The sequence below is a fragment of the Hyperolius riggenbachi genome, chromosome 5, assembly GCF_040937935.1.
Source record: "Hyperolius riggenbachi isolate aHypRig1 chromosome 5, aHypRig1.pri, whole genome shotgun sequence".
Classification (NCBI taxonomy): Eukaryota; Metazoa; Chordata; class Amphibia; order Anura; family Hyperoliidae; genus Hyperolius; species Hyperolius riggenbachi.
Window position 1 is genome coordinate 369790309 of NC_090650.1, and position 12129 is coordinate 369802437.

The window sequence follows — 12129 nt, forward strand, 5'->3', positions numbered from 1 at the left end:
CACATGAGGTGATATGATGAGATGTACAGTGCCAAGCGCATGAATAACTATGCTGTGTTCCTTTTTTTTTCTTTCTCTGCCTGAAAGGGTTAAAAATAAGGTATGCAAGCAACAGTTTCTGTCTGGGTCGGACTATAGGGTAACCTTTACTGATAATTACAGCCATAAAACACCTTGCTTGGAAAAAAATGGCTTCAATGTATGTGCTAATGAGCAGAGCCAATGAAACGGTAAAAGCTTAAAAAGTAGCTTTTAAAACAAAATAAAACTGTGGGATATCTAAAAAAAATCATTTTAGGAGAAGGAGGACAGACCCAATGCTTTATCTCATCAGTTTATTTTAACCTCGTGTTTCCTTTAAGTGAAAATCCAGTGATGTAAAGTGTGAAATGTACGGTAATGTTATAATCACTTTATGTCTGACTTCAATGTACTCAAATATCCTTTTTTATATGTGTATTATTATTATTATTATTTAGTATTTATATAGCGCTGACATCTTCCACAGCGTTGTACAGAGTATATTGTCTTGTCACTAAACTGTCCCTCAGAGGAGCTCACAATCTATTCCCTACCATAGTTCTATGTCTATGTATGTATTGTGTAGTGTATGTGTTGCAGTCTAAGGCGAATTTTAGGGGGGGAACCAATTAACCTATCCGTATGTTTTTGGGATGTGGGAGGAAACCGGAGTGCCCGGAGGAAACCCACGCAGACACAGGGAGAACATATAAACTCCTAGCAGATGTTGACCTGGCTGTGATTCGAACCGCGGACCCAGCGATGCAAGGCGAGAGCGCAAAGCACTACGCCACCGTGCTGCCCACTACGCCACCGTGCTGCCGTGTGTATGAATTAAGACTGAGGTTTGAGTTGTAAACTATGCACAACTCTTCCTGCCACCCTAAAAGTGCGTACACACGCACTACAGCCGGCAACGACAGGTCCACCGTTCAGCCGACAATAGTACGTGTGTACGCGCTGTCGGCGCGATCGTTCAGCGGATCATTCAGAAACAGCCTTATCAGTCTGCCTGACAGACTGTACACATGCACTACTGTCGCTGGAATGCCCGGAGGGTTGCCGGTGGTAGTACGTGTGCACGCACCTTAAATGTGATATTGGGGACAGAACCAGTGGGCGCTGGTCATTAACTACCCTAGAACATATTTTCCTGAGAAAGAATTAAAACTACAAACCAAGGCTTAGGAAATATTTGTGCTTGTTGCCAATAGCAACCAGTCATAGTTCTTGTTTTATTTGCAAACGACAGGAAGCAGAACAAATATTTTAGAGGAACCAACAGACATTCTTACATGCACTGAGGAAGTCAAATGCAGGGCACACACTTTCCTGTGCTTCCTCCTCCCCATGAGTGACTGAAAGCATGAGTTGGAAAGTCTACAGACCACAAATAAGAAAACAGGTAGCAGACATGTCCTTATTGTGACCTATTAAATCAGTACTGTACACATATTCAGGTTATTAAAGGACACCCGAATCCGAAAATAAACGAATGAAATAAAAGATTGTATTTATCTTCCTTCTCCTAAAAATGACTTTTTAAGATATTCCAGTTTTATTTTATGTTTAAATCTACTTTTTAAGTTTTAACTGTTTATTGTTTTTGCTCAATGACACATTCATTGAAGTATGCCAGAGAAAAAAATCTATGAACTATTGACCCTTTTTATCCCTTTCCTGCTCTCAAGCCATTTTCTGCTAGGAAAGGGTTTTATAGTTGTAATTTCTTATCAGTGAGGGTTATACTGTAGTCACTTCCTATCTGAGTCAGGACTGAGTCAGCCACTTACATACCTGATATTTAACTATTTCAGGCAGAGAAAGAAAAAAAGGAACACAGCATAGTTATTAGTAGAGTTGGGCCGAACCTCCGATTTTAGGTTCGCGAACCGGGTTCGCGAACTTCCGTGGAACGTTCGGTTCGCGGAAAAGTTCGCGAACCGCAATAGACTTCAATGGGGAGGCGAACTTTGGAAAAAAAAATTCTGCTGGCCACAAAAGTGATGGAAAAGATGTTTCAAGGGGTCTAACACCTGGAGGGGGGCATGGCGGAGTGGGATACACGCCAAAAGTCCCCGGGAAAAATCTGGATTTGACGCAAAGCAGCGTTTTAAGGGCAGAAATCACATTGAATGCTAAATGACAGGCCTAAAGTGCTTTAAAACATCTTGCATGTGTATACATCAATCAGGTAGTGTAATTAAGGTTTAGTAAACAAACACACTACCAGTATATGCCGTTCAACCACCTGATATTTATTGAGAATCAAAGGTTATTTTTTACCTTGATTGATAATAATGAGTCTGTAAAAAAGTTTTTTTGTAGCACACCATATTAATGCACAATTTATCATTAAACGGGGTGTTACCCCACAATGTCTCAAACAGAAAGTCTCAGGGGACTGCACACAGACCAGAATATAGCCAGTTGACCATATCACTCCCCCAACATGGGGAGAGGCGGACACGGACACCTACAATGCCAAAAGATTATATGCTAATTGCCCGTCAAACGTGTCCGCATCACCCCATGCGCCAATATCACAGTGGTCAACAGCAATAAAAAAATATTTTTTATTGCTGTTGACCACTGTGATATTGGCGCATGGGGTGATGCGGACACGTTTGACGGGCAATTAGCATATTAGATGCTTTAATCTTTTGGCATTGTAGGTGTCCGTGTCCGCCTCTCCCCATGTTGGGGGAGTGATATGGTCAACTGGCTATATTCTGGTCTGTGTGCAGTCCCCTGAGACTTTCTGTTTGAGACATTGTGGGGTAACACCCCGTTTAATGATAAATTGTGCATTAATATGGTGTGCTACAAAAAAACTTTTTTACAGACTCATTATTATCAATCAAGGTAAAAAATAACCTTTGATTCTCAATAAATATCAGGTGGTTGAACGGCATATACTGGTAGTGTGTTTGTTTACTAATTCTTGTTTTTTGACCAGTGCATGTACCCACTTGTTTAGCACACCCTAGCATGTACACTTTTTGCGTAGTAGGTTTTTGTAGTGTAATTAAGGTACTGCTTCACACTGACACACCAAACTCACCGTGTAACGCACCGCAAACAGCTGTTTGTGTAGTGACGGCCGTGCTGGACTGGTGCGCACCATGGCGAGAGTGCAGGTTTTGGTGGCTTTACAGCCTATATGGTTGCCTGGCTGATGTAGCTGAATGACAGAACAGTGACTGTCCAGCTGATCAAATTTGGTCTGACCACAATGAAGCAACGACCTTATTATCTTTTGTGTGCCCCCCGAGACACTCATCTAGGCGCCGGTCATTGCTTCATTGTGATACGCAAGCCCCTTCACCACGGCAAGGTAATGATCATGAAGGGGAATGGGCGCATGTACATGCCTTTTTTTTGTTGTTGCAGCTGCCCGCAGTGCAGCCAGAAAAATTAGGCAGTCATGTACACGCACCAGAAAAATTATTACAGCGGCCTAAAAAATTCAGCAATCCGCCTGAAGTCCCGGACCCTGTTGGTGGTGGCGGAGAAGGTAGTCAAGCGGCCTGCAGGCAGACATGCTGTGTGGAGGGACTGGGAGCGACTTAGTCTTCTTGGGGCAGGCCAGGCAGCCAGTCACACAGCGTGCAGGCAGAGATGCTGTGTGTGCGGGGACTGACTTAGTCTTGGGGCGGGCAGCAGCCCTCCGGGATCCATGCCTCATTCATTTTGATAAAGGTGAGGTACTTAACACTTTTGTGACTTAGGCGACTTCTCTTCTCAGTGACAATGCCTCTAGCTGTGCTGAAGGTCCTTTCTGACAGGACGCTTGCGGCAGGGCAGGAGAGAAGTTGGATGGCAAATTGGGACAGCTCTGGCCACAGGTCAAGCCTGCGCACCCAGTAGTTCAAGGGTTCCTCATCACTGTTCACAGCAGTGTCTACATCCACACTTAAGGCCAGGTAGTCGGCTACCTGCCGTTCCAGGCGTTGGTGGAGGGTGGATCCAGAAGGGCTACGGCGAGGCGTTGGACTAAAGAACGTCCGCATGTCCGACATCACCATGAGATCGCTGGAGCGTCCTGTCTTTGACTGCGTGGACACGGGAGGAGGATTAGTGGCAGTGGTACCTTGCTGGCGTTGTGCTGTCACATTACCCTTAAAGGCATTGCTGGTTCTGCATGTGCTGCATCCTTTCCACCTTCAGGTGAGTTGGTAACAGGTCCGCCACTTTGTGCCTGTACCGAGGGTCTAGTAGTGTGGCCACCCAGTACAGCTCATTCCCCTTGAGGTTTTTTATACGGGGGTCCCTCAACAGGCAGGACAGCATAAAAGATGACATCTGCACAAAGTCGGATCCAGTACCCTCCATCTCCTCTTGCTCTTCCTCAGTGACGTCACGTAAGTCAACCTCCTCCCCCCAGCCGCGAACAATACCACGGGAAGGTTGAGCAGCACAAGCCCCCTGCGACGCCTGCTGCGGTTGTTCTCCTGCCGCCATCCCCTCCTCCTCCTCCCCCAAAGAAACACCTTGCTCATCATCCTCTGAGTCTGACTCGTCTTCTGCACACGACTTCTCTTCTTCCTCCTCCTCCCCCCTCTGTGCTGCCGCAGGTGTTGAGGAAACAGCTGGGTCTGATGAAAATTGGTCCCATGCCTGTTCCTGCCGTAACGGTTCCTGGTCACGCTCATTCGCAGCTTCATCCGCCACTCTACGCACAGCACGCTCCAAGAAGTAAGCGTAGGGAATTAAGTCGCTGATGGTGCCCTCACTGCGGCTCACCAGGTTGGTCACCTCCTCAAACGGCCGCATGAGCCTGCATGCATTTTTCATCAGTGTCCAGTTGTCGGGCCAGAACATCCCCATCTTCCCAGACTGTTTCATTCTACTGTAGTTGTAGAGGTACTGGGTGACGACTTTCTTCTGTTCTAGCAGGCGGGAGAACATGAGCAGGGTCGAATTCCAGCGAGTCGGGCTATCGCAAATCAGGCGTCTCACCGGCAAGTTGTTTTTCCGCTGAATTTCCGCAAAGCGTGCCATGGCTGTGTAAGACCGCCTCAAATGCCCACAGAACTTCCTGGCCTGCTTCAGGACATCCGCTAAGCCAGGGTACTTTGCCACAAATCTTTGAACAACTAGATTCATGACATGTGCCATGCAGGGTATGTGTGTCAACTTCCCCATATGCAAAGCGGCAAGCAGATTGCTGCCGTTGTCGCACACCACGTTGCCTATCTCCAGGTGGTGCGGGGTCAGCCACTCATCCACCTGTTTCTTAAGAGCAGCCAGGAGAGCTGCTCCAGTGTGACTCTCCGCTTTGAGACAAGACATGTCTAAGATGGCGTGACACCGTCGTACCTGGCATGCAGCATAGGCCCTGCGAAGCTGGGGCTGTGTAGCTGGAGAGGAGAACTGCGACTCAGCCAAGGAGGAGGAGGACAGCGAAGAGCATGTAGCAGGAGGAGAGGAGGTGGCAGGAGGCCTGCCTGCAAGCCATGGATGTGTCACAATTTGGTCCGCTGCGCCCTGCTTGCCATCGTTCACCACCAGGTTCACCCAATGGGCTGTGTACGTAATGTAGCGGCCCTGCCCGTGCTTGGCAGACCAGGCATCCGTGGTCAGGTGGACCCTTGACCCAACGCTCTTCGCAAGAGATGACACCACTTGCCTCTCAACTTCACGGTGCAGTTGGGGTATGGCCTTTCTTGAAAAATAAGTGCGGCCTGGCATCTTCCACTGCGGTGTTCCGATGGCCACAAATTTACGGAAGGCCTCAGAGTCCACCAGCCGGTATGGTAACAGCTGGCGAGCTAACAGTTCCGCCACGCCAGCTGTCAGACGCTGGGCAAGGGGATGACTGGCCGAAATTGGCTTCTTCCGCTCAAACATTTCCTTCACGGACACCTGACTGCTGCTGTGGGCAGAGGAGCAGGAAGCGCTCAAGGGCAGAGGCGGAGTGGAGGAGGGTGCCTGTGAAGGTGGTAGGGAGAAAGCGGCAGAAGCAGATGATGCACCTGAAGGAGGAAGAGGAGAAGGAGGGTGACTTTTCTTTTGTGTGCTGCTGCTGCTTTTGCTCAGGTGGCCATCCCATTGCTGTTTGTGCCTTTTCTCCAGGTGCCTTCGTAAAGCACTTGTCCCTACGTGAGTGTTGGCCTTTCCACGGCTCAATTTTTGTTGGCAGAGCGAACAGATGGCTTTGGTCTGATCTGAGGCACACACATTAAAAAATTTCCACACCGCTGAGCCACCCTGGGATGTGGGCACTATGGGGACCTCAGCAGCTGATGCTGAAGGGCAAGTTGGCTGGCTGTACATAGGTGGCGATACATGGTGCCGGACACTGCCACCAGCTGTTTCTGACGAAGAGCTGCCGCAGCTTCTTTCAGCAACTTCTCTCCTCCTACTACTCTCTGACTCCACCTCTGAACTGTCCCCCTCTTCATCTCCTCTATTGGGAACATACAGAGGATCCCTATCATCGTAATCATCCTGCCCAGCTTCGCTTGCCTCAGAAAAATCCAAACATGCACCATCAGTAGGTCCTTCATCCTCCTTACACGTTACATCCATAGTGTTGCCGCGTAACTCAGACATATGAGCTGGTGAAAATTCATCTGGCTGTAACAACAATGGCTGTGCATCAGTGATTTCAACACTAAATAATTCTTGCGAAGTGTCAAATGCAGCGGAAGTGGTGCTAGTAGTAGCGCTGGTGGCTGAGCAAGATGAGGTGTTCTGTGTCGCTAAATACTCAACCACGTCCTGACAATCTTGGGAGGTGATGGGACGTGCCTTCTTCCGAGCACTGTACTGTGGGCCAGGTCCACACGAAATTACATTTACACGACCTCGCGCAGACCTGCCGGGTGGCCTTCCTCTGGCTCTGGCACTACCTCTTCCTCTACCTGTTTTGTCCATATCGGGTATGCACGGAGTGGTATATCACACTGCGTGCACTCACGTAGGTAGGTGGGTTCACTTAACTGCACAGGTATGCGCACTGATGCGGTGGGTTCACTGAACAGAACAGGTATACAGTGGCGGGTTCACTGAACACAACAGGTATGCAGTGGCGGGTTCACTGAACAGGTATACAGTGGCGGGTTCACTGAACAGAACAGGTATACAGTGGCGGGTTCACTGAACACAACAGGTATGCAGTGGCAGGTTCACTGAACAGAACAGGTATACAGTGGCGGGTTCACTGAACAGTACAGGTATACAGTGGCGGGTTCACTGAACACAACAGGTATACAGTGGCGGGTTCACTGAACACAACAGGTATGCAGTGGCGGGTTCACTGAACACGTATACAGTGGCGGGTTCACAGAACAGGTATGCAGTGGCGGGTTCACAGAACAGGTATGCAGTGGCAGGTTCACTGAACAGGTATGCAGTGGCGGGTTCACTGAACAGGTATGCAGTGGTGGGTTCACTGAACAGGTATGCAGTGGTGGGTTCACAGTACAGGTATGCAGTGGTGGGTTCACAGAACAGGTATGCAGTGGCGGGTTCACAGAACAGGTATGCAGTGGCAGGTTCACTGAACACAACAGGTATGCAGTGGCGGGTTCACTGAACAGGTATACAGTGGCGGGTCCACTGAACAGAACAGGTATGCAGTGGCGGGTTCACTGAACACAACAGGTATGCAGTGGTGGGTTCACTGAACAGGTATGCAGTGGTGGGTTCACTGAACAGGTATGCAGTGGTGGGTTCACAGAACAGGTATGCAGTGGTGGGTTCACAGAACAGGTATGCAGTGGTGGGTTCACAGAACAGGTATGCAGTGGCAGGTTCACTGAACAGTACAGGTATACAGTGGCGGGTTCACTGAACACAACAGGTATACAGTGGCGGGTTCACTGAACACAACAGGTATGCAGTGGCGGGTTCACTGAACACGTATACAGTGGCGGGTTCACAGAACAGGTATGCAGTGGTGGGTTCACAGAACAGGTATGCAGTGGCAGGTTCACTGAACAGGTATGCAGTGGCGGGTTCACTGAACAGGTATGCAGTGGTGGGTTCACTGAACAGGTATGCAGTGGTGGGTTCACAGTACAGGTATGCAGTGGTGGGTTCACAGAACAGGTATGCAGTGGCGGGTTCACAGAACAGGTATGCAGTGGCAGGTTCACTGAACACAACAGGTATGCAGTGGCGGGTTCACTGAACAGGTATACAGTGGCGGGTCCACTGAACAGAACAGGTATGCAGTGGCGGGTTCACTGAACACAACAGGTATGCAGTGGTGGGTTCACTGAACAGGTATGCAGTGGTGGGTTCACAGAACAGGTATGCAGTGGTGGGTTCACAGAACAGGTATGCAGTGGTGGGTTCACAGAACAGGTATGCAGTGGCAGGTTCACTGAACAGGTATGCAGTGGTGGGTTCACTGAACAGGTATGCAGTGGTGGGTTCACTGAACAGGTATGCAGTGGTGGGTTCAATGAACAGGTATGCAGTGGTGGGTTCACAGAACAGGTATGCAGCCAGGAACAAGCTAAGCCTAACTAATCTTTCCCTATGAGAGACAGTCTGCAGCAGCTCGCCCTACTCTCACTAATGCAGGCACACGAGTGACCGTAATGGCCGCCGCTGCCTGCCTTATATAAGGGGGGTGGGGCTCCAGGGGCTAGTGTAGCCTAATTGGCTACACTGGGCCTGCTGACTGGGATGTAGAGGGTCAAAGTTGACCCTCCATGGTGCATTATGGGGCGAACCGAACTTCCGCAAACGTTCGCCTGCGGGACGCGAACGCGAACCACGGAAGTTCGCATGGAACCGTTCGCAGGCGAACCGTTCGGCCCAACTCTAGTTATTAGTGTGCTTGGCACTGTACATACCTATGTCTATCTCATCATGTCACATGTCACTTCAGGTATCCCTTAAGAACAAGTTTGACGCAGGTCTGCCCTCATTATGTACTTTGATGGTACATACCGCAGCTGTAAGGCAATGCGTTCCTGCACAGACTGGGCTGTGGTTGTGTACTGCTCCTCCAACTGACGTACCGCAGCTTGCATCATGAGACATTCCGACCTCTTCTCAGCTAGCTGAGCCTCCACAGCTTCATTCTGCTGTATCTGCTCCTGGAGCTGAACATACAGAGAGCTAATCAGGACGTATAGATTGCACTGCTACTAGTCTACCACTACTGTCTATTCTTGTGTTACGGAAATAACATTTTATTAAAAAAAGGTTTAGATGCAATTCAATATATTTATCTGCACATAATTAAATTTAAGAAAGCACTACAGATATGACATCCGACACTGACTGGTTTCGACAAAAGAACAAACAAAAGCAATGCTGTAGTCCATAATAAAGGCAGATGATCTCAGGTGGGGCCTCATCTCACCCTAGAAATTCTTGCCTGGACCTCACCTTCTTGTTAAGGTGCATACGCATGGACAATAATTCTAACCCACAGGTTTAGTTTTTTTTATTGATTGAACAAGCTTTATGTAGACATTTCACTTAGCTACAGCTGGACAGGGGAGAAGGGATGATGGTATGGCACATGATGGACTGGCTTCTGATAAATAATAGCAATAAATTGTTCCTCCTTAAGCAGGGGGCGTAACTAGAAATCATTGGGCCCCCCTGCAAAACTTTGGATGGGGGCCCCCTCCCCCTGCACACGGAATAGGGACTGTCTACAAATCTTTGTCTACAAAACTTTGTATGATTTGTTATCAGTTGCTGAGCAGATGCAGTCATTAGAACAATTGTGCAGAGAGTAGGAAAGTTGTTTCTCTCCATGCCCTTAGTTGTCATTCTCTCAGGACAGGACACCCTATGGCTTCTGGGCCCCCCTGCGGCTGCATTGCTTGCAGGGTCTATTGTTACGCCCCTGTTAGGCGCGTACACATGCCTGATTTCTTCAAACAACCGGTCTGTCGTGTGTACAGTATTTTGGCAGGCTGATAAGGCTGGTGTTGATTGATCTGCTTAGTGGATCAGTCAAAACCAGCCTTATCAGCCTGCCGACAGACTGTACATACAGGGATACTGTAGTCAGAGCGGCCGCCCCGTCGGCGGGTCTGACAACCGACCCGTCGTTTGAAGAAATCAGGCATGTGTGCGCACCTTAACCTATTATGGTTCCTGGACGTAGTTTCTACGTCTAGGATCCATGTGCGCTACCGTGCGCTCCCGCAGCCGATCGTGCGCATGCACTCCTGGACGCGGATTCGGTAGCCAAGGAATCAATGTATCGGGCTATGGTGCCCGATCACTGATTCCTCTCCCCCGCTGAAAAAGCGACAGCTTCCCTCGGAAGCTGTGCTTTTTCTGGCTGTCTCCTTCCCGATGCGTCACTCTAAGCGCGTGCTACGCTTAGAGTGACGTCATGTAAACAAACTCATGGCCGCCATCTTGTGGCCAAAAAGTAATACTACACCTGAAAAAAAAAATAAAAAAAAATTAACACACATTTACATTATAAATCTATTGTTTACCTCCCACCCTCCCAAAACTACCCAAATAAAATGTTTACTATAAAAAAAACCCATTACAATAAAAAAAAATGTAAATATTTACCTAAGGGTCTAAACTTTTTAAATATCAATGTAAAGATGAAATATTTCTATATTTTTTTTATTTTAAACTTGTAAATAGTGATAGATGCAAAATGGAAAAAATGCACCTTTATTTCCAAATAAAATATTGTCGCCATACATTGTGATAGGGACATAATTTTAACGGTGTAACAACCGGGACATATGGGCAAATACAATACGTGAGTTTTAATTATGGAGGCATGTATTATTTTAAAACTATAATGGCTGAAAACTGAGAAATAATGAATTTTTCCATTTTTTTCTTATTTTTCCTGTTAAAATGCATTTACAGTAAAGTGGCTCTTAGCAAAATGTACCCCCCAAAGAAAGCCTAATTGGTGGCGGAAAAAACAAGATATAGATCAGTGCATTGTGATAAGTAGTGATAAAGTTATAGGCTAATGAATGGGAGGTGAACATTTCTCACGTGAAAACGACGGAACGCGAATGGGTTAAGGAGGAACAATTTATTGCTATCATTTAAAGATCTGGTTAGGTGAGATAAAGATGGTTAGGGGTACACCACTCTGTGAAACAGTGCAGGCAAAAACAATTGCGATTTAAAGCAAACCTGCGGACAAAAACGTTAGATACTTACCAAGCATGATCCAGAGGCTTCCCATGTTCTCTTTGACCCCACCAATTCTCACCGGGACCCTCTTCATCTCCGTGGCCACGCCTCCCTCTGTGTACCAGCCGGCCCCCAGAGCAAGTCCTGTGTGCACCTTCGGAGTGGCATGGAGCTGCTTGTGCTTTTACTTCCATGTATGAGTTGCTTCGTGCTACTGTGCAGGTGCAGACAGGTCTCATGCAGCCACATTGTGGCCAGTCCACACTTGTACACGGAGGGAAGCTCGTCTGCAAGAGAAAATCCGAAAAGCTCTAGTCAGATTTGCTCAAGGGCTCCCAATGCCAGATTAGTGGGGTTGAGGGTAATGGGTAAGCCTCAGGACTATGCAGAGGCTTCCCTCTTCTAAGTAAGTACCGGTACTTAACTTTTGATGACATTTTCACTTCTGGTTCACTTTAAGAATCACATTTCTCAATCTACAAATGCTAAGAATTTGGGGATTTTATTATCTACTGTACAAAATGTTATTAAAAGATTCACCGAATCCAGAGATGTCTCTGTATGTACGGGGCAAGGCCAAAAGCCAATATTGGATTTGAAAAACAATTCCGAAATGGAAATTGCTGCATATGCTCAGTACACATACCATGCAAAGAAGAAACAATAAACATACATACTGTATATTCTGGCGTATAAGACTACTTTTTAACCCAGGAAAATCTTGTCAAAAGTCGGGTGTCGTCTTATAGGGCAGGTGCTGAAACTTACGAGCCGGACTGGAGAATCTGCGGTTGCCAGATATGATGGGGGGGTCGTGGGAAGAGCACAACAACATCCGTGGCCACATCCCCGCCGTATGCAGCGACCGTATGAAAGCAGCAAGGGTGGTGCTGTACAAGTAGTCTTGTAGACAGGGATTGCTGACCAATCCAAGCAGGCTTTGTATACAACAATCAGCCAATCACCGGTAAGGTACATCGCTTGCCATGATTGGCTGGTTGTTGT

At 47.7% G+C, this 12129-nt stretch overlaps 1 protein-coding gene across 2 annotated transcripts in view; it reads right to left on the reverse strand.

Moving 5' to 3' along the window:
- Positions 1 to 12129, reverse strand: part of LOC137518997 (uncharacterized) — an 80766-nt gene that overhangs the window by 40385 nt on the left and 28252 nt on the right. For both annotated transcript variants that reach the window (XM_068237558.1, XM_068237557.1), the window contains exon 4: positions 8932 to 9086. In XM_068237558.1, coding sequence (XP_068093659.1) covers positions 8932 to 9086 — 155 coding nt within the window. The remainder of the gene's footprint in view (positions 1 to 8931; positions 9087 to 12129) is intronic.